The following is a 22,834-nucleotide window of genomic DNA, read 5'->3' as shown; positions in this document are numbered from 1 at the left end:
ATCATTGTTTGAGGTTTTTTTTTCTTTCTTTCTTTCCTTTTTGTTATTGGCTTCAAACTTTAATCGGATTGTTTGGCTAAACCCCTGAATGTGCCTTTGAAGTAAATTTCATTGAGATGGATTATTTGGCTGTTCTGCTAGGTTCATGGTTTTTTAGTTTTTAGATTCCATAGCTGGAAACATTCCACCTGATCATGTGTCTTTGTGACGTTTCTGTTTTAGTTTTTGTTTGGGTTTTTTTTTGTTTGTTTGTTTGTATTTTTTTTTGCAGTTCAGACACAACCTCTTTTACGTTTAGTAGATTTACTCTTCTGCTAGAACTTAACATGTAGCAGGTGGGGAGATAAGCGCCTGATCCTATAATCAGACCAACACAAAACCCCATTGACTTCAGCATGGTTCTGTGCTTGCATATAGTCTGGCATATGGAGCTGATTGCAGGTGTAGGGCCAGTGGGTGTATGTACGTGGTCTGATTTGATATGTATATGGTATGATGTGATGTGTAAACTAGCTACTTGGGTCCCTACATACTGTGTAAAACAACCTTCAACTTTTGGTTTCAGTGGTACTCTTTCATTCTCTTCCCTAGTTACAATAAAAAACAGTTGACAAAACTTTTTTGTTTTATTGTTCACCTGATTCTCTTGGCCTTTAACATTGCTTCCAAAGAATAAATAATATTTACCTATTCCTTAACTTCCTCTCCAACAGACCTTTGAAACCAAAATAACTGCCTATATATTTTTAATGGATAATTGTTTGTGTATGACTTGGTTTTCAGAGCTGCAAGCACCCACTACTGCCATGGAACTCAATGGGAAGTCTGGGTGCTCAGCTTCTCAGAAAATCAGACAAATTGTGAGAGAGTGTGTGTGTGTGTGTGTGTGTGTCTATTATTTACTTTTATTTTATTTTTTATAGTTGACTGATTCTGTAAAACGTCTGAAAGACAGTAACCTTTCTTCTGCGGGATCATCTATTACCCCAAACAGTAGCACCCCGTTTTCCCATGATACAGCCTATTCCAGCTGTCGGCAAGACACCCCAAACTCATATAGCCAGTATACCCCCCAGTCCCAAGGAACCCCACTTACCCCGCGAGTGGGGACTCCGTTTTCCCAAGATTCAACCTATTCCAGTCGTCAAACGACACCAGCTTACCATTACGGACAGGACTCGGGGTATAAACCCAGGAGGCATGAAACAAAATTTACAGATGCCTACAATAGACGACCAGGACATCACTATGTCCATAACTCGGCAGGCGTTTACAGAGGGTCAGAACATCAATTTAGCACGTACAAGTCTCATCAGCAAGAGCAAGTACAATATTCTCACACTCCTCCATTGAGCCACTCTGGTTCTTCAAGTTATAAATCTGCCTTTTCTCCATACCAAGCATCAGCTGTATATCCTCCATCTGACGAACAGCAGTATCCCCAAACTTCCAGAGACGCTGAGTACCGGAGACCTGCACCACCTCCTGCTGAGATCTTAATAGAAGGTAGTGCTGCTGCTACTACTGTTGATTTTGTTCCTGTGAATGAAAAACAGGAGGAACTCCCATCCCTGCCACAGTCAAACTGTCTTACCGAACAAAGTACAGCATCCTTCTCTCAGACTCCAGAAAGGAGTGAGACACCTGGCACTCCAACCATGGAGTCTGAAATGCAGCATAACAGTTTAGACTCAAGGATTGAGATGCTCTTGAAAGAGCAGAGAACAAAATTACCTTTTCTCAATGAACATGACTCGGACAACGAGGTCCGAATGGAAGGTAGCCCTATCTCTTCGTCCTCCTCCCAGCTTTCTCCTATCCCACTGTATGGTTCTAACGCTCTGCCCAATTATAGAGGTCAAACCCCATCCTCGCGTCCCTCCAGCACTGGCTTGGAGGACATTAGTCCAACACCATTACCAGATTCTGATGACGACGAGCCAATCCCTGGGACAGCTCCTCTGAGTCAGAATTCAAGAGGAACATCAGAGGCCAGTATGACTCCTATTGATCAGCTGAGTAGGACATCCAAAGCAGAGACCTCTGAGACTAAAGAAATGTTGCCTGGTGACCAGACTCCAACATCAGAAAAAATGGATGAGGTAAGAGCAAGAGAGAGAATTCAGATAAGCTACATGAATGTGTATGTGAACAGAACAATTCTGTTCATCAAGCATGTACTCTATTCAAAAAGTGGTCTTTAGACAATGGGGTTTTTGGATTTTTTTGAGAGAGGGTGGGTTTAGCCAGGTTTGACTCAGGGAATTGGTAATGGAATAGATGTGACATGAGCTGATGGTCTTAGTTCGGTTCCTCGTCTACAGGCATCCCTATTTCAAGAACAACTACTGCAATTAGTAGTTGCAGGTAGGGAGCTGAAGGATTCAAAAGGCCATAGAAACTGAATTTTCCCCATTTTTCCAGATTAGGGTTGAAGCATATTTGTGAGACTGGGGGAAAATTTGCATTACCGCTGCTCATGCAGTTACTGTCCTGTGGATCAACAGACTCTTGAGTCGCCAGCTCTAATGTCCCTTTTAAAAATATGTATACTTTGTTTGGTAGTTGCCAAATTGTTTATTCCATCAGGTTTGAACAGGACATAGTTGTTGGGTTCTAACCTACTCTTTCCTTAAGCAATTCAGAAGAGAGGTAACTGACCTACTGGGGATGTGTTTCTCTGAGTCTTCCAACTCTAGAGCACAGCCTGCTGCCTCAAATGGAGCATTTGGGAATGAAGGACATCAGGAGCTTAACTATATGGAATGCTGCCAGCAGACAGAGTGCATTGCAGTGGGTGTTTATTTGGTATTTCAGTTGAAACAAATGTGAGTAACATACTGTAATGTACATTTGGGTCCCAGTATAACATGTCAGTGATAGTCAAAATATATATCTTCACAAGTTCCTGACCCCTCTTTTTGGTACAGTTTATAACAGGAACTCGAGACGATGAAATTATTGTAAATTGAGTGGAAGAGAAAAATCCTATTCAGATAGACATCTAGTGTTCCTAGATTGCTGCTGTCAAATAAATGAACATGGTGTAAAAGATAATTCCAGTTTATTTATAAAACCACTCTGTAATTAAAGTGGCAGAAAATACGGCCATGCTCTTGTAAACAGTTGCCACTTTTTCGTCCTAGAAGTGGCTGCATTTCAGCAGCAGGTGCAGGCATTCCTGTGCATCTATGGTTTGCAAAATGGTTTGGGATTGGTTGGGTGAAAGGCACTGTAATCATAAAAGCATACATTTTATAATATTAAATAAGGCTAGTAGGAACAGTCTCCTAAATCTGCTTTTTATGCCTAATTTATGCCAGATATTTTGTGTGGTTTGTAAGTACATCTCCAAATCTTTTTGTATTTGGAAGTACAGGGCCAGCCTTAGAAGCAACTCAACCACTTTGTGTGCCCCATTCTTTTTATAGGCTGACCCAGTCTTCACCCCTCTGATAATAGGACTGGAAAGGAGAAAACTCTCTGCTACATATTTCCTTTGGGGCCCCAATCTTGGTTGGGAAGTGGGTTTTTAAACCAGAAGACTGGCCCAGCAGGATTGAGAGAGCATATTTTTGAAAAATGTTTTGTGACTAGTTTATTCACAGACGGAAACTCTGCATGATCTGTTGGGCATTATGGGCTTGAATCTTCTTTCTTCTAACTACAAGTGTTTCAGCACATTTTTAAAAATTGGATGAATGCCAATGTAGAAAGTCCCTGACCCCAACCTATCACAACTGAAATGTTAACGTCCCATACCAGCCTCAGAGGAGTTCCCGGTATGTTTTATATTAACAGATTGTAATATGGGGCAACAGCGTGCAGAAGTTGAAGCCTGTGATGAATCTTAGTCTCCTCTTAACGAGTTACCAGTGTCAGAAGTTCATCTTCACAGTTCTGTTGTACAAAATGGAATACATTCTAAAAGCCTATTTAAAAGTCAAAATGTTAACAGTCTTTCGAAACCTGCTCTCCCTGCTGTTGTTGTCGTCTCACAGAAGATGTAAGACGTTGTCTTTTTTCTTCTTAGATCTGTTTGTTCAGAACCTCCTATTATTATTTACAAATTGCCCTAAAACTATTCCAGTGCATTTAAAAAAATGCATGTGCCTTTCACTGTTCCTTTATGATGTGTGACCTTGGTGCTTTTTGCTTCTCTCCCCCTACCCTCCCACCCCCCAGTTCCCAATTTTCCACATTAGACATACTAGGTCCTCGCTGCCCTCCTTTTTGCTGAAGGATTCTCGGAAGGACTGGAATTGAATAGTGACTCCACCAGAGGCTGAAATTTGAGCTGTAGCTTTCCAAACTTCATGTGAGTGAGAAGGAGTCCTGAGTCTTGGGCTGTTATGGGCTGGGAAAGCTGTAGCTCAAGCATCAGTCTAGTGTGATGTCACTGCTCCGCTCCAGTCCTTCAAAGAATCTTTCAACAAAACAGGGAAGGCCGGGACCTAAAATTTCTAATGTGTGTGGGGGAAGGGCAGAGCAGAAAGTAACATTTGGGTGGGGAGAGGCCAGTGGTAGCCGTCTTTGACTCTTAAAGAAGCAATAAAGGGGCAGATAGTTGTAACCTCTGTTTCCTTCATAATTCACTTTAAGTGCCCGAATGTGTACTGATGTACAGTCTAAGAGGGCACGCTCTGGCTGTGCATACTCCGGCTGTCACATCTCAATACTTGTAATAATAATAGTCACACAAAACAAAGTAGCAGGGAAGTTTTCATTTGCGGTGGCAGCAGCTTTTCAAAGGCCCAGTCCTGTTCCTGCCAAAATGAATGGGAGTTTTGTCAGTGGGCGCAGGTTTGGGCTCTGCATCAGGATTGCTGTTATGCAGTAACTCTTTTTCTCTAGGGAAAACACCATGTAACCTGCATCAAGGCAGGAAACCCGGACTTGTGATTTCAGAGGTTAACATGAAGAGTGTGAGGCCGGTTCTGCATTATAATTGCTCTGCAGACATCTGAGTTTGATTCCAGGCTCTGGCCTGACTCTTTGAGCCAGCAGGGGTTGTCAGTGTGTTTGTCTCTGAGAAGGGGAATGTCATGCTTCTGTTGGAAACACCTACCCATGGCTAATCTCCGGGCAGTGATTACGGGCTCCAAAGAAAGTCCCATTAAGCTTGCCTTGGCCGAAAGAAACCAGCTAAGAATCAGAGCCTAAAGTGGAGATGAAATGTGGGCTGGGGAAGGAGAAGAAAGGAAAGAATCCTTTATAAAGAGTACATGCAAGAACTGAGAAAACGCGTAGAGCTTATTCAAAGTAGTTTGGAGTAGGAGAATGAAAATTGGGGGAGTGAAAGATAGTTTAGTTAAAATTTTATTTTAGCAAGATTCCATAGCTAACACTGAGCGAAGTCATTTGTACTGCCCAACTGAACAACAGCAAGGAAGGTGTAATCATATCTAGCTCTCCCCTCCCCCCCCCCCCCAAAAGGGGGGGGTCTTTCCATCTGTGTGGGGTTTCAGACGTGCAAGAGTTAAATATGTAAAGTTTGAAGTTTTGACATCCCATTTGAGCCAGGTCTTGTTTTTGCTTGGGGCCTGCTACCGGAAGAGGCCCTGCATGTGTGTATTGGGGAGGATGGTAGAATCAGAACAAGTCACTTTGTTTTGTATTGATGGTGCCTTTTGTGTTCCAGCATATGAAGACTTCGGGCTTTTTTTTTTTTCCCCTTCCTATAAGAACGTCATCTGATTAACATTTCATTTATTAGGAAATACTTTTATGTTGGTGATCAACAGCCTACCAACCGTCCTTGTAAATTGCCTAAGCACCTAAATACCACAGTGATGGGTGCCTTATAAATGCCCCTAAGATGATAATGAAAATAGGACTTCCCTGAAAAAATGAGGAAGTAATAGCTCTGCTCTGTTGCTTTACTTGCTGTGAGTTGTAGGGTATGTTTACACGTCCAGCGCTGCATCGATGCAGCTGTGCCACTGCAGTGCGTCTGGTGAAGATGCTTTATGCTGATGCAGGAGAGTTCTCCCGATGGCATTATAAAACCATCTCTGCGAGCGGGCAGAAGCTACGTTGGCAGGAGAAGCTCTCCTGGTGACAGTGCTGTTCACACTGGCGCTTATGTCAATATAACTTCTGTCGCTCAGGAAGGTAGTTTATTCACTCTCCTGAGCAACATAAGTTCTGCCGACGTAAGCTGTGGTATAGACATAGCCTCAGTAAAGAAACCTTTTTGTAAGAAAAATGGTGATTACACAATATGCAGCTGTCCTGAGGACACCAAAAACCTGCTGATGAAACCAGCTTCAAGATCAAACTTTGTTTATATGTGGTGGCACATTTGTTCTTTGTCAGTTGATGCTGAAATGTGTCGTCACAGGACCCACAGTTATTTTATACATTTTTTTAGGAGAATGCCTACATCTAAAATTATAGATCAATATAAATTAAATGAGCCAAATTCATCCCTAGTTCCGTTCCACCGAAGTCCTCGGCACTACATCCGGGATGAATTTGCCCTACATCTTTAAATGTATTTGAGCATTGTTCCTACATGGTCATGCCTAGAGTTGGGAAAATTTACTGTGGATCTGTTGTGAAGAAGAGTTGTGTGTGCTCAAAACCATGTCTCTTTCATCTCATCCACCTTGTCTCTAGAAATATCAGACAGGCCAGTTCCATTCTACTTCCCTAATACCACTCTTCAGTTTATTCCTCCCCTCCTGTGCTAAGGTACTGCAGAGAGTGGTGTGCTGTCAAACAGTATCTATATTCCCACCTGGGAGTTGGTTGCATTTCGGTAGCTAGTGAATGGATTCCTATTAAACATAGGTCTGCATTTGCCTTTAGCAGTAGTGACTCTGCAGGGGAGCAAAGCAATGCCTGCTGTGCTTCTAGTGCTAGAACCCTCCTGCCAATGAAGGAGGGCCATAGGAGCACTCGCAGCTAGTCATACCTTGCTGCTGTTTTGTAAAAGGGTGCCTGAGTTGGCTAGGGAGCTTTCTCTTGATCAGGGAGTGTGGCCCATACCTTCTTGGACCTGTGCTGCACTGTGCAGCCAAGACCCAGTCCCGCTGCATAGAGTTCAAAAGGTGAAGATTCTTAAGTTCTACTGAGTGGGACATAAGAGGCTCCCCCCATGTCATCTTTTCCCCATTCACATGCCCACTCAACACAGAGCATGATCTGGTTTATCATATGGAAACTGCTTGGGGAGCCTTTAAAATACACAATGCTATATAAAAGAATACAAATGATGATTCTGTCCAGAGTTGTTGAGGCTGGACATTTCTGCCATATCCTTTTCTGTAAGGCACGGAAGGTTTTCATTCAAGGCAAAAAGCAATGTAAATGCACATTGAGGTTGAGAATTTAAAACGTAAGAATCAGGAAATTCAGAGCTATGGTTTCCACAGTAGCCATGTCTCAGCCCTCATGCTCATAAATAGCTGTGTGAATGGTTATGTATGTATATTACGTATATGTGCATCTGGGACCCCATTTACAGGTAAGAGTGGGCACCATCATCTCTGGAGGGGGTAGTTGTGGGGGAAAGTTGCACTGATTTTCCTTGTGTTAATGAAAGAAGAAAAAGCTCTGAGAGCTGTGACTTATGGCCCAGTCTGATAAACACATCGTGTGTGATTCAAATAAAACACATTTTCCTGAGCTCTGAGGTCTCTAGAATGTGATCATGCTTCACAGAACCTGCTCATAATATAAATTTGAGAAATAGGTATATGTTTTGACCATTAATTTCCATCTATGCAGCCAGCCAATGTCAGTGTAGCGGATTCTGGGACAGTAGCTCTGTTGTACATGTGTATTATGACACTTATGCCAAACTTGTGCAATGTAAATAGCAAGAGAGAACTACTTAAACTATGGATTCCCGTCTATCATTTTTTACTCAAATAAAGCTCCTCATAGAAGGCGACATTACTGGAGCATTGGATACTAAGGGTGGAAAGTTACTCAAGAGAAGGCAAATACACAAATCCATTAAAAGATTATTTAAACAGAACATTACATTTGTCTTTTTCAAATCCTCAGAGACCTGTTAATTTCCAAGTGTGGGTCTACTGTGAAAACAGAGTGTAAAATCATTTTATTTGAACGTGCTCCTTGGGACAGGCTCTGCTCTTGTGTATAGGAGCCACTGCAGCACCATATCGGGACCCTAAATAGTCTTCAAAAGGGCTAGGGGCATAGATGCTGGAGCTAGGGGTGCTGCCGTACCCCCTGGCTGGAAGTGGTTTCCATCATATATAGGTATTAACAGTTTGATTCAATGGCTCTCAGCACCCCCACTATAAAAATTGTTACAGTGCCACTGGCTAGGGAAGAATTCCCACCTCCTTCCGGCACAGGCACTCAATACCCTGGCCACCCTGTAAACCTCAGTGTAGAGGGCATGGTGGGGGGGCAGGATCCTAACCTTGAGTGCTACGGGGGGAATTTTGGGCTGCTCCAGACTGCAGAGCAGACCAGACCAGAGGCCACCCTCACAAGGCTGCTGTAAATTGGGGGTTGCACTGGCTCCTGAAGCAGTGTGGAATTCTGAGGGTGCAAAAGTTGCTTAAACAAAAGCCACCTTTTCCCTCTCCTCTCCCCTGAGCCATACCTCCTGGAGGCACAGAATAGGATTTCAACCTTTGGTGGGTTTGGTGTCCTATCTATTGACCTGGATGACGGAAAATAAGCTGCTCCTGTTTTATAAAGAGCCCATACAGCTAAGAGAATGGAATGGAGGGGTTCTCTCCCCTGTAAACAAATCCAAGAATCTATTAATTTCTAGTTGGTCCCTTCTGCGAAACCTCATTGAAAGCAAAGGAATTGCACAATGGTTACCTTCAGTCATAAATTGGCCAGTAGAATCCATATTATTGGTGATGGTGCGTGAAAGAGAGAGACCAGCTTGACATGCAGATTCCTGGTTGCATTTGCAGGGCTGGTAGGTAGGAAAATAATAACTTGCTTATGGGCAGAGCATATCTGATATGGAGTTGGAGAGAGATGGCAAACCTGGAATTGCATTTTTTTTTTTTACAGTCAGTATTCAGAGTAGAACTACATAGGAGTGGTCAGATCTTCAGTTTGGTTATGTAAGTACCGTATTGCATTCATATATACATACATGCATGAATAAATACATATTTTTAAATTAGAAGTATTTCACTAGATTTTTATACATAGCCTTGTTAGTAAAACAGAAGAACGAAGGAACCACGTGTCTTGTTAGTAACAAAACTAGAAATGGTGAAATGCTTTTGAGTCTGACTGAAAAATAGAAAGCATGCTGTGGTTAGGAGGTCCACTGCTTCTTTCACTGTCTGGTGTCATGCTAGGAGTTTGAGGCTTTTAAAGTTTGCATATTAAATATAAATGACATTTTCATACCTTTTTTGTTGCTGGTTATATAGCCTCTTCTAATTCAGTTTTCTCATGGTTTTCTTATGTGGTTTTCTTAACATTTTCAGCCATTAAAGGAATGATTATATATTATTCTTATTTAAATAATAAGAACACTGTTCAGGATTTTGCAGTGGTTTGGCTAGCTAGTGCATATTTAAATGTTCAGTTGTTGCCTTCCCCAATATTCCTTTTTATTTAAAAAAAAAAAAAAAAAAGAAAGAAAAGAAAAAAAGTTAGAGTAGGACTTATGCACACGTCAGTTGCAGGTCCCTCGTGACTTTGCACCCTATTAATTTTAGTTTTTAGTTTGGAGCTTAGTTTGTACCTAGTGCAGCAAAGGCAACACTCAAAATGAAACCAGTGAGTTCATTATACTCTGCATCACATACCTGTTCATGAGAGCTCATTTGATCCAGACTGCTGTCTCAGGTTTTGTTATAAAATTGCTGATTGGTCTTGTAAATGTTGTGCCCATCTGGGGATAAGTTTTTTCTTTGGTTGTCCATAAAAGATTGGGAGGTCTTTAAAATAAATAAATAAATAAATTTGTTTAGCACTGGCAATATGATTGTGCTTTAGACTGTACAAAAATAAACTGCCTGTTCTGAAAAGCTTAAAGTGTAGAACACTGGCACATAAAAGTCCATATGCACTAGGAAATCTAGAAGTGATGAGTTGGAATTGCTAATGTTCTTCCTCCAACTCACTTCTTACAGGTTTTGCAAAAGTGAATTTTTAGGAGTGATTTCACTTAAGGGAAGTTGGTGGCTTGGGATCCTGAGATCATTCTATGCATAAAGAGCAGCATGAACAATGCACAGAGACAGGAATGAGAGAAGGAAATGAAACCATTAGTTTCATTTCTATGTTTGAACCTGGAGCTGGCAAAGTTTCCTGTGGTTTGGAGGCTTGGTTGCAAAAGGGTCATGCTGCTGTAATAAAATTGCCAATTTTGTGTGTCTGGTATTTTGGCTTATGTATTTTGTTAGTGGGGTTTAGGTTTAATTTGTGGCTTGGGGTGTGTTCATTTTGATGTATATTTATGCCTCATCTGGAGGTGATAACCAGGTGATAAACTTTATTAATCATGAATCTTTGACCAGGTTTCCTCATTTATGATGTCAGAGCTAGAGAAAGAACCCAGGAGTCCTGAGTCTGCAGTTTTAACCAGAAGCCTGGGAGTGAGAGACAGTTTATTTTCTTACACTTCTTTCTGGAGAAGGTTTAATATAATTCAGGGCAAGAATCCCATAACTGTGTTCATATTCAAGAAATGCGTTCTTTTAGTGTGACTCTGGGTTCAAAATGTAGTGAATACAATTAATGAAGAAAGACTCCTTTAGAACAAGCAGACTGATTTTTGTAGTAACCAGATTCCTCACAGCTTCCTCTTCTCCCAAATTCTTTTGCAGGGGCTATTATTCCAAGTGTGTGGTGTTTTTTTTCCAGCCACTGAACTTTAATCCAGAGGACATCAGTAATATTTGTGGAGGCTTTAGGCTCGATCAGGTCAGGTTTAAGTTAATGTTTGGAAAACAGTTTGTAGGATTGTGCACCATTCATCTCCTGTGGCTGTGCAGTCACTAAATATGTCTATTTCAGCTGGCAGATGTTGTGGCTAGGGGGTTCACCTGTAGATAAATGAAATATTTCAGTGGAAGGATATAGCTAATATGGGCAAAACCCCCAGAAACCTGTTATCCTGATACAAGCTTTGTATTGTTGCCTAAAACATAAATAACTCTGAAAATACAAAGATCTTTAGTATTGGACTAAAATCTTTAAATTCAAGTGTAAGGACAAGTTGGCCAGAATCATACTTTTTGTGGTATTTGGAAAATGTGGCTAAAATGATACATTTTGACTTGGGATCCATCTTTGAATTTGTTCAAACGTTGTTTTTGGTTTTTTTTAAAAGGGATGTATCCAGTCAGATATAGCCTCCAGTTTAGACTAAAAAAAAAAAGTTGTAATACAAAAATCTTAACAAAACCTAAGGCCATTAGAAATGTTTTCATAAATAAGTGGTGTGTGAATGTATCACCCTTAGGCCTGATTCTCCAATGAGCATCATGCAAGTATATACCTGTGTCGATGCAGAGCTCCATTGCAGGACTGAGGTCTTACTGATTTTTTTTTTTTGCTTTTAAATTCCAATGGAAACAGTTTTTTGTTTCCACTGCATTGTCTGCAACCCAAGCAGTGCAGCCTTGTGCAGGAGAACCAGAAAGTGAAACTTGCTGTAAACCAAAGTGATCTTTCTCACTACTTGATATTTGTTTTCTAGTCCCACATTCTAGGTATTGGGGACACACACAAAGATGACAGTACTTGTTTTGAAGGTCTTACAGTCATTGGTTCTCATTGTCATTAGAAAAATACAACCTTTGATTCTTTCTGGCATCCAATGTAAAATATATTTAAAATATTTTAGCTATTAAAAATCTATGGTTTTGTTAATGTGAATGAAGATTTTGTTGGGAGAGGGAGTATTTTAAATAGATATTGGGCTAGACTCATCCTTGGTGGAACTCAATTGACTTCAGTTATACACAACACCCAGGATGCACTGGGATCTTTATTTTGCCCTGATAGCATAATTTCAAATGGTCCAAAGAATTTAGTGTCTCTGCACTTTTGACCCACATTTTGGCTGTTTTTATTAGGCAATTTATTATTGATGCCACACAATTGCCACTTCTTTTTAGCAAGATACAGCATTAATCTCTTCTGCAATGTGTTAAGCATCTTGATTACAGTATGTGGCACAAAATTTAATGAGCTACTGTTCACTTCTACCATTTTTAAAGGAGGTAAAGATAAATAATCCAAATTAAAAAGGTATTCACTGAAAACCATAGGGTAAATTATTTTTAAAGGGCAGATGCATGATTGATCAATAAAGAGATCCATGCTTTGGAGCCTAGGTAGCTGATGGACTAAATCAAGTAGGTGAGTTGTGGTGGATATAATGCTGAATACTTAAGAAAGCTGTCTTCAGTATGGATTTATGGCTTTTCTTTTCTTTTTTTGTTTGCACCTTGTTTGCATATAGTACTTTTGGATGAATAATCTGCCTATGTAGGTACTCATCTGTAATTTCAAACTAATCAACTGATCTAATGGGAAAGCATATTTTTATAAAAACATTCTTCTGGAGTAATCTAGAATTGGCCTACTTTACATATACTCACACATGTTTAAAATTAATATATTTAACACGCAAAAGATTTTTTTAAAGAGATTTTAATATGGGGGAAACAAGGGCTTTAGGTTCTTCCCAGCCTATCCTCTTTAGATCCTGTACTGGAATTGTAATACTAATAAACAATACTTTTCAGTCAAAAATCTAAAAAAATTAAGCAAAGTGATTTATGTGTCATTCACATTTTTACAGATGGAATAACTGAGGCACAGAGAGGCCCAAAGTCTCACAGCAAGTTAGGAAAGGAAACCAAAGTTTGGTCAGGAACTATAACCCAGGTTTCCTGATTTTTTTTTTTCAGTCCTTTGTTCTAACTACTAAACAACTCTGCCTGTTGGCAGTGACTTGCTTACTTTCACGGTGATCACCTCTGAAATAGCTATCCCAGGATTGTGACTTTCTGTAGGAGAGAGTAAGTGGAGAATCTGGGCTTATCTGAGCACAGAACAGCAAAGAGAGTACAAAGACTGGCTATAAATGTTCTCTGCATGTCAAAATAAGATGGCCTAGTCTGTCTTTTTCATCTCTAAATTCAATTATCCAAGTTTCTTTCTGTACCTTTTTTTACAAAGAAACTTCAGTGTTGTACTTATAAATGTTTTTCATCAAATCAAAATGCCAATGAAAACGCCACCCCAGTTGAGGGATTAAATTATGCAACAGCAAATGTCACAAACTATTGCTGTTTTCAATAATGTGCTGCTTCTCATTTATATTAAGGATAGTGTAATGGAGCAAGTATAATATCTGCAGGAAGCCTGTTGTCCTACATTTGGGTCCCTTTAGTTACAAGTTTAACTAAGAATCTCCAGCTATAATTGTGGAAAGTTTCTCTACTTCTAGCATTACTCCTGCATTGCCCCCCACCATCTGGAGAAGAATAATGTCAAGGAGGAAGTTGCCTTCTGTCACAGAGCTCTTGATTGTTGGGCAGGTTTTGGAAAGGGAAAACTTTCTGATGTTCTTGATTGGGTATTGCTGTAGGCATTGATAGGGATTGAGGGAGATATCTGTATTATTTTTCTGAATATTATATGTACGTCAGTTTACCTGCTTGATGATATTCTGCGTGCCTTTATGGAGTTGGAAAAATTAAGCAATGACAGAAATAAGATTCCTCCAGAGAGAATACCAAGGGTCCTAATGAGAACAATGTGAACTGTTAATTGGGAGATGCCTTCTTGACCAGCACAAACCAGGTTAACAGGCGCCTAGGACCCTAAGATGAAAAGGATCACAAACTGTTAAACCCTGGCCTGTAGGAATGGGGGACCAGGCAGCAGCTGCTTGGAGACAGATGGTGAAAGGAAGGGAGAAACAGCAGTAGGTCTATCTGTCTCTCCCAGGTCAGAAGTAGGCAGCCTGGCTTGAGTGGAACTTACGAAAAACATGCAAGGTAAAGATAAGGTTTAGGTAAGAGCCAGGCATATGGGCCTTTTTGTTGTTTTAACCCTTTTCTCTGCTTATATACCTTTGGGTGAATAAACAGTACTTTTGTTTTCAGTCAATTTAATCAGCTGTAGGTCACAAGCTTCTGGAGAGAAATTTTCTTGCAGGTGCCAAATACAGTCGATCCTGTTGTGTTTACACGGTTGGGATAGGGGGGGCTACAATCTGGAGTTCCAGTCCAAGAGTGCTTGAATGATGGCATTCCACCTTGAGACAGGTGAAGGAAGCCAAGCAGTCACCTGAGGGGTGCACTCAAGAGGGACTGCAAAGATGTCTAAAAGGCAACTCACGTGTAACCGTGACAGCATTTGTTACAAGAGAGAACTGATGTGACAGAAGGAGCATTAGAGTTTTAAATGGGAGGGTAAAATTGAAAGGTGATTTGAGAAATATTACTTTTTTCTTTTTGCCCACTACCTCTCAAACACAAGCTCCCCTGTATTTTGATCTCCTTGCTGAGGAAACTCCATACTGCAAAGACTGCATTTCTCTTAGCTGGGGATATATTATTACATATTGAACTTCTTTTATTACTGACAGTGGGAAATTTCCTGAAATTCCCAGCTGGAACAAAGACAATGTTTCCCTAACTACTACTACATCACTGTCATAGTAGTAATAATGATTAGTAACCCGATGATTTCATCCATTTCTGGTCTGGGCGTGCAATAGAGGGACAAGCAGGGGCATCCCCCCCAATAATCTGCAGGGAGGCCCAGAGATCATCTGGCCCCCGAGGTCTCAGTGGAGAAGACGTGTGCTCCTCCGGGGCCTCAGCAGGGGGGAGGCGCACAGAATGTGCCCCTCCAAAAGCGCTGGAATTTAAATTCCTGCGCACGCCCCTGTTTCTGATGGTGGTAGAGAGGTGTTAAAGAAGAAAACCAAATCAATCTAGATCTACTGGTTAAAAATGGTTTGAATACAGTGTCTGTACAAAAATAAACTGGCTTGATAATTACCTGCTAGCAGGCCCCGCTGTTTTGCAGGCTTATCCGCTTTCTTGTTACTTGTGCTGAGTAGCAAGAACTGAATTCATGGGTTAGTTTGACTTCAGTGTTATATATGTGAGGAAATTCCAGGGTTTGGGAAGTGACTTTTGGAGCAGCTACCTAGTTCTCTATGCTATTTGCTTAAGTGGTGGACTCTGATCTAATTTGGTTAGTTCCTTTTTTAACTTTGATCCTAAAGTTCCACTGTGGAATGCTGAAGGGATCTATGGCTGTACATGAGAGGTAGTGGCACCAATCCTCTCTATGACAGTTTTGGTACTGAGGACTTTAGGTCTTCTCCCATCTGCCTGAAATTCCTTGGTCTTTCTCTGCCTCTTTAGAGAGGAAGATACAGCCTCAAATCCCTGCTCTTTCCTGCCCTCAAAATCTTAGAATAAAATCCACTGGTAGTGGCTGAGATGGCTTCTTTTTGTAGTTTTCTGCCAATTAAATGTTCTTTTTGCAGAAAGGCTTTTCAGGCTCTCTATCAGCAGGATTTGCTTAATTTGTTTCCAGAGACTCTGAACTACTGAATTTGGTGGTGTCAAACAAGAGATTTACCTAGGTCTTCCACCCCCATCCAGCACGGCATGTTGCTCTGCAGAGAAGTCTTTGGGAGAAGTAGAGAATATTCCCTGACTCATTTATCAGTGGGGGGTGCTCTCTTGCCACTCCACCATCACTTATGCATGATTTAGCTTCCCTGTTGGCTAAAGCCTTTGAAGTAAAGAGTGCAAATGGCTCTTTAAAATATCCCTTCCCCCACCCTAAAAAGGGAAAACAATCGTATGTTTGCAGGGACTGCCTGGATTGTCAAATAGCTGCCCAAGGACAGGACTCCCCCCTACTCTTCCTGATCAGGCTGGCTTAAACCTTGAGAAGTCTCCAAGTCCCTCTCTTTTCTTCTCCTGTGGGGTTGTCCCTGCACATAGCTGTGTCTGAGGACCTCCCAGAGGAAGAGTCTGGGGTCTTGATCCTCTAAATTCTCCCTTCTAGAGAACTTCACTTTCTTGATAGGGATATCACTATATCACTTAAAATTAAGCCTCCAGTGAAGCTGTTGCTTTGGTGGAAAAATTCCCCAGTTGTGAAGGAGGGAAAGATTTGACTAAATCATGCCATCACCTGGCAATTAACACAGTCCTTTACAACACATGGCGTGAAACCCCTACGCACTGCAAAGAATTGCCCTTTCCACCAACTCAGCTGTGCTCTCCAAGCTTCCCACTGGAGCAAAGGTGGCAGGACTTTTCTTTCAAGTTTAAACGAATAGCTGTGCCGGAGACTGGGAGCTGTCTGTTAGAAACTCCTCCATTGAGCTCTTCGGGCCCTTTCTGAAAACTGGGATCCGATGCTGGCTGGTCAAGAAAAGCCCAGGGTTGATTTTCAGAAGTGCTCGGTGGGAGCCAAGAGGAGCAGTTAAGGTCAATGCTGAGCGCTTGTGAGAAGCCGACCCCAAATATTTAACTTTTATAACAGACCCAAGGTTTAACTCTTTGTTTTCTCTTTTATGGTCCTGGCAATAAAGGAAAGAACTTCCAGAGGGACTATTTTTTTTGACTCTAACCCTTCCTGAGAGGGAGCTCAGGCTCCTTGGTGTGTCCTTTCCTGGAGTCGTCCTCTCTCTCCCTTTCAAGAGACCTCTGGGGCTTAGAGCTAGACTTCTCACATTTCTAGACCAGTGGAGACCTAGTCCTCTCAGATCACTGAGCCGTCTGCAAATTCCCAGGGTTATTGCCTACGTCATTCTATTCCCTTTGCTCAGATCAGCATTGTCAAGGTATTAACCATAGGCAAATACAAGCACTTTACATTATTGTTCCATTTCCTCCTGACAAGAGATTCTCTGGTATTTACTTCATTGTCCCCAAGAGAACAAGCAGGGGATTGTCTCATTTTGCTTGAAATAGTTAAACCAATGTTATTTTGTGCCCAAAAGGTTCACACAGAGCCCGCATAGTCATCCTAGCATTCATCTGTGGACCCACAGCTTATTTACATGTGCCACTAGCAGTTCAATACCAGAAACATCTTGGATTCTGCCTCAGGTTCTTCTATCATCTTAAGTTCCTTCATCTTCATTTACTGAGTCTCTCTCTATGGAGTGGACCAGTGGCCACTATTCCAAATCCCACACAGACTTTTAAAACACCAGTAAATCAGTTCTTGTTTTCGTGTACCAAGAAGCTGAATGTGAATATTAAGGGAATCCTCCCTCCTCTTTGCCAGTACTAATCTTAGGCATTTCCCTGCTATGAGACAGCTATTCTGCTGCTTATTAAAATGCCCAGGTGAGCTGAGCTGAGGTAGCTGACTTCCTCAGTTATTCTCAAATGCCCTTCTGTGGTTTCTCCCTGCATGAAGCACAATCTAATTAGGAACCAACACCTGAGCCTGGCACATTGTGAGACACAAATATGCACCATAGTGGCATTTCTTTACACACCAGGTAGTCCTAGGAGTGAGCCATGGTTTTCTGGGGAATTGCTCCCTCTATCCCTTTGTGTTTTGAGCTATCATCTTAAGTCTTTCTCTGAGCGTTTAAAAAAGCACCATAAACTAGGCTGATAATGTTTGATTTCCCTCCCCTCCCCCCCTCCAGTAAGATGCTCTTTGTTTTTGATGAGTGCTTTAATTTTATTGTTGCTGTTGTCTCACCATTTGTAGAGCATGGTAAGTGTACATTGTTCTGGAAGGTGAGCGATCGGTGCCAAACAAATAATATGTCCTTGCTCCAAATTGCTGCCAGTCTAACAATACAAACAAAAACAAGCCAAGACAGAGCATGCATTGAATGAGGTGTTGCCATTGCTTATAACCATTATTTTTTAGTACAAAACAAAACCCAAAACCTTTTGTACTAAGCAATTAAAAAACAAACAAAAACCTCTAGTGCATTGAAATCCTACCTTCTGCAGCCCAGTACAGCATCTGCATTGGGGTTAGTTGTTGATGTCTGCTTTATCTCTGTCTGTGTTGCTTTCTCTTACAGAATTTCCTTTTATAACCTCTGCCCAATGCTTTGATTTGAAAGGTGCTGTGTCAAAAGTGTAGATGTACATTTGTCTATTTACATACAGTCTTGCATTCTTTAGCACTTTTGTTTGGAAGAGTATTTAGAGTCATTTACTTACATTATCATGAAGTCGTAATCTTAAAACTTGCATGTAGGTAAACATGGCACTTTACGGTAGTCTTTGCTCCAAAGAGCTGACAATCTGAACCTACAGTGAGCACATACAGGAGACCAGACAATCACTGCAATTGGTAGGGGTGGAGTTTTAGCTGGATATTGCACAAGGGCCTTGAAGAACAAACTTTTTTTAGGAGTGGCACATGTTGAATTAGGAGGCTGTTCTGTGAGTAAGTTGTGTCATGAAAGAATGGATGACATGGGCAAATGAGACAACAGGATCTCCTGGAAGAAGTTCAGTAGAGAATAAGGAGTCTGATATAAATAATAATAATATAATTGATTGTATAGCTGCAGATGCATGCATGTTGCTGTTTAATATCTAACGTAAGATGAAGGACATGACTGATGTGACTGGTCTGGTGAAGAGGCAGTAAACGAACAATTGTAGCTTCTACTTTCATGTTTGGTCTCAGATATTCTCTAGAGCAGCGGTTTTCAACCTTTTTTCATTTGTGGACCCCTAAACAATTTCAAATGAAGGTGCGGACCCTTTTGGAAACCTTAGACTAAGTCTGTGGGCCACAGGTTGAAAACCATTGAAAGAAAGATTTATATAATCTCAATTAAAAATGTAGGAGGAGTGTATCATAAATGTCTCAAGTGTTATGCCTGAAACCACCATGCAAAAAAACAATTACTACTATCCACTCTCTCATGTCTTACTGTTTGATGGTTTCACTTCTGAAAGGCAAAGTGTCTTTGGGTGCAGTGTTCTATTCTATATGCTGTGCAGTTCTCTGAAAGTGTGTATGAAATTAAAACAACAACAAAAAAAAACCCTAAAAACCAGCATTGCTGCCCTGGCATTTAGACTCTGGGCAGCAAAATAATGATGTGTTGCACTATGTCACCTGAGCCTGCAGCAGGATCTCTAAGCTGGGCTTGAATCTGTTTGTTTAAAGAAAAGAAAAATGTCCCTCAGTGCAATATTGTGTTTTTGAGGGGGTGTTGTATGTGTGACTAGGTTGTATTTTCAGTCTTGCTTTTTGTTTTGTGGTATTTTTTTTGGTCCAGGACATTATAGTAAAGAAATCTAGTGACAAGTTTTAAATGTCCAGTTTTCATGTTTCCAGAAGACACAACTCAGGAAATTGCTCGAGAAGAGCTGTATGTAATAGAATCATGGGCCATTGGTTTCTTCTAATCATGAGCATATTGACCTTGAGCTGTTTTCTTTGTGGAATGCCACCACACTATCCCGCGTGTGGAAGGGGGAGTCTTGCATGAACCCTGCAATAAATGGTGACAGAATTTGGAGGAAGCTGGGTTCTATTGTTGACTCTCCCCTGCCTTGCTGGGTGCCTTTGATAACTTCTCTGTGCCTCAGTTTCACTGTCAGTGGAGTTTTTTTTAAAGAGACGAATGATGCTCCTTTTTTGTGAACCTCTTTGGGCTCTTTGATCCAAAACCTGGTGAAGTCCTTTAAGTACTAAGTATTTTGTCTTTCAGTGAGATTATAATAAAGTCATGTTTTCTTTTGAGAAGTGGTACTGATTTCTGTTCTAGCTCTCCAGTGAAGCATCCTCTAAACATTTAAAATTGTTAAGAATTTTGGTATTTAAATGTGGACTGCTCAGATTTTTAGTCATCAGTTTAAGGGCCAAAATCTGCCTCCGCAGTTCCCATTCGTTGGCCGGTGTATAGGAGGGCAGATTTCTGGCTTAAATGTCTCACAAAAGAGCGTTCAAGTTGGTAAATGTAGTATAAATTAAATTGTTTATATATACCTAGGTGCTGACTATGAGCACTCTCTTTAAAATCAAAAAGTCTGGTTTTGTTTTTCTCTTTTCCTGAGGTATCACCAGACAAGTAAAACCTTTAATGCTCTGTTTTCCTTTCTGAGGACATGTTTCACTGGGGGAGAAAGGGAAAGTAAATGTGTTCCCTCCCCTTTTTGTTTTGAGCACTCACTGGAATGGGCTATGGAGTTTCCACATTTTGCAAGCGGATGTTTTGTTTCTTCATTAATATTAATGACCTCCTCCTGAATCACATTGAGTGCTATTTAACCTGCATTTCATTATATTAGTGCTTGATGGTTCAACTGGGATTGCTGACCTAGTGCTATTTACTATAGAGATATATTGGAGTAATCTTTGGCATTTGGTGATAACAAGCTGCGTAACAAAAGTGTATGACGTGATGATAAACAGAAGATTTGAATGAAAGTGGCAGTCTGTTGTCAAATTCTGATCATATCTAGCTGAAATCTTGGCACAAATATCTGATTGGATGTATTTATTTTAAAGCGGAATCAATGTTTGTGAAATTCTCCAGTAACAGAACAGATACAAACATGGACAGTTACAGTGCAGACTTCCTTGCCCCCTGTTCATTAGAGTACTGTAGCTCAAAGGCGAGATCAGTCTCTATGGCTTCACCTCTGTGTTTGAAAAACTACTGAAAAGGATATCAATTGTGCTGGTGAATTTTGTGATGTGGAGCCTTTTTCAGCTGAGATGGGATTGAGATTCAGGTCACCAAACAGTGACTAATTTTGGTCATTACTAACCTACAATAGGACTGGTACCCTAGACACAAGGCACACCAAATTCCATCGCTATCCAGCCTGATCGGACGTGGGATCTCAGGATGTTGTGTTCTGTTTTCTTTGCTCTAGAAGTCTCTGTGCTGACACCTTGCTGTACCAATATCAAATGGGGCACTTGGCGTTTTGGATTGACAATAAATGAGGCCATTTAAAATCAGTTTTGCTTAAATTAATCTATCCAAACAGATTTGCATTCTAGAACAACTTTAAAAAATTTGGCATGCATATAATATCTGTTTTGCCAACTCTTAAACTCATTGGTGCAAAGTGAAGATGGCAGCACTGATGACTCAGAAGTGCAACACAGATTACCAGTTAGAAATGCCTTTTCTTGTGGCCAGATTGCCTTTTTCTGAAGTCATTTGATAAATTGCCCCTTTTAAATCCAGAACTCATTTGTTTTGGTATAAAATCAAGGAGTGCGATTTAATCCAGTTTTGTGGAAATGGAGTCCCCAACTGAAACAAAAAGCCTGCGTATCTGCTCACTTTTTTTTCATGAAGAAAATGAGGGATTTATAGCACCGAGAGAGCAGCTGGTCTAGGGGGAGAGGGTATGGCTGCCTCCTCAGATGAAGCTGGCAAGACTTTCGTATTTATTTGCTAGAAACAGCCGATTACTGTAAATCCATAGATATAGGATGTTGAATAAAGGGAAACTTCCTATAACAAATACTATTTTCTGTGTCTTCCTTTGATTTCCCCCCCCCTTGTCTAGTCTTAATTTTTCCTTCTATACTTTGATATCTATCATTCAGTTCTTTTTCAGTGTCCGTTTTTCCTTTTAGACCAACTTTACCTATTATTATTTGTCCTTTTTAAAATATTTCATCTCTCAATTTTCTTGAAAGCCTCTTTTTCTAAATGGTGTTCTTTAAATTTGAACCTCCCTCCTAATCTTGTGTATTGTTTTTTTCCTCTTTCTTTCTGCTCTGTCTCTCTACTGCTACCTTTTGTCTATCTTCTCTCTGTTTTCCATCTCCCATGGGATGAAAATTGGACCTCAGGTCTTGTTTGTTCTCCAGATACTAGTGAATTGCAAGCCCTGGTGTTTTAGGAAGGATGGGCAAATATTATGACTGTCCATACACAACCCCATAAGTGTCAGAAGAATATATATTGTTGTATGCTGTGTTGCTGTAGCCATGTTGGTCCCAAAATAATAGAGAGACGAGGGTGAGGTAATATCTTTTATTGGAGCAACGTCTGTTGGTTTGAGAGAGAAGTTTTTGAGTTTATGCAGAGTTCTTCTTCCGGTCTGGCCAGACTCACCCCACCCACTTTGTGTCACAGAAGAATTTTCAGCAGCCTTCCAATCTTCCACCAGACTTTAGTCTGTATATATTTGCCATTCCCATTTCAGTGCAAATGTGCAAGCCAAAATAAAAGCGAATAAAGAAAAGCTCATTTGTAGCCTAAGCACTAAGAAGTCAGGTTAGGCCTGCTGGCTCTTGCTAACTATAATTTTGAACACCATTCTGCTAGAGCATTCCTTGAAGAGAAAATCTTCCCTTCTCCCCTTCTGTGCAGGATTCCCCAGCACCAAGACCTCTGCCTAGAATGACCTCGAAGAGTGTTTAGGACGTTGGAATTCTCGGTGGTGGTTGGCCAGTGAGCGGGTCTTATGAGTTATAATGTAAATAGGCTACCTTGAGGTGCTGGTATTCCAACAGGGGTGCTGCTGATCTTGGTGCCTCAGCCGTAGCCGTGCTCCAAAAAGAAGGTGCTGACTCAGGCAGGATGATTGGGATTAGCAGTAAATCAGAGGTGGAAAAGCAGGAGCCAGTGAAGTACAAGCTGACCAGCTGCTGTGGTGGGTTTAGGCTGCCTCCCTTGTGAAAGAAGTGGAGGACTGAGGACTGGGAGAGAAGCTGTCTAGGGCACACAGAAAATTTAGGTAGATCTGTGCCCCAGTGCTTGCAGTCATAAATCTTCAGTTTCTGTCTCTCTGCCTTGTACTGCTACTCCACCATGAGGAGATAAAGTGACTTTCCCTACAGATCTCAGTACTGCTTAGCCAGCATAATATAAAGTCACTTTCTGCTTTGCTCAGTAACCTGAACATAC

The 22,834-nt window shown here is 41.0% G+C and overlaps 1 protein-coding gene across 6 annotated transcripts in view; it reads left to right on the top strand.

Annotated features, from left to right (window-relative positions):
• Nucleotides 1-22,834, top strand: part of SETD1B (SET domain containing 1B, histone lysine methyltransferase) — an 85,383-nt gene that overhangs the window by 26,178 nt on the left and 36,371 nt on the right. For 5 of the 6 annotated variants that reach the window (XR_010918220.1, XR_010918221.1, XM_067539596.1 and 2 more), the window contains exon 6: nucleotides 924-2,102. The exons of the other annotated variant lie outside the window; for it this stretch is intronic. Coding sequence is in view for 3 of the 5 variants with exons in the window: in XM_067539596.1 (XP_067395697.1) it covers nucleotides 924-2,102 (1,179 nt within the window). In the remaining 2 variants the exon portion in view is untranslated. The remainder of the gene's footprint in view (nucleotides 1-923; nucleotides 2,103-22,834) is intronic. 6 annotated transcript variants of the gene reach the window in all.

This window comes from Emydura macquarii, unplaced genomic scaffold (genome assembly GCF_026122565.2).
Source record: "Emydura macquarii macquarii isolate MOO-44397 ecotype Brisbane River unplaced genomic scaffold, CSIRO-AGI_Emac_v2 contig_554, whole genome shotgun sequence".
NCBI classification, from domain to species: Eukaryota; Metazoa; Chordata; order Testudines; family Chelidae; genus Emydura; species Emydura macquarii.
The sequence above is the reverse complement of the archived record's forward strand: the minus strand, read 5'-3'. Positions and strand labels throughout refer to the sequence as shown.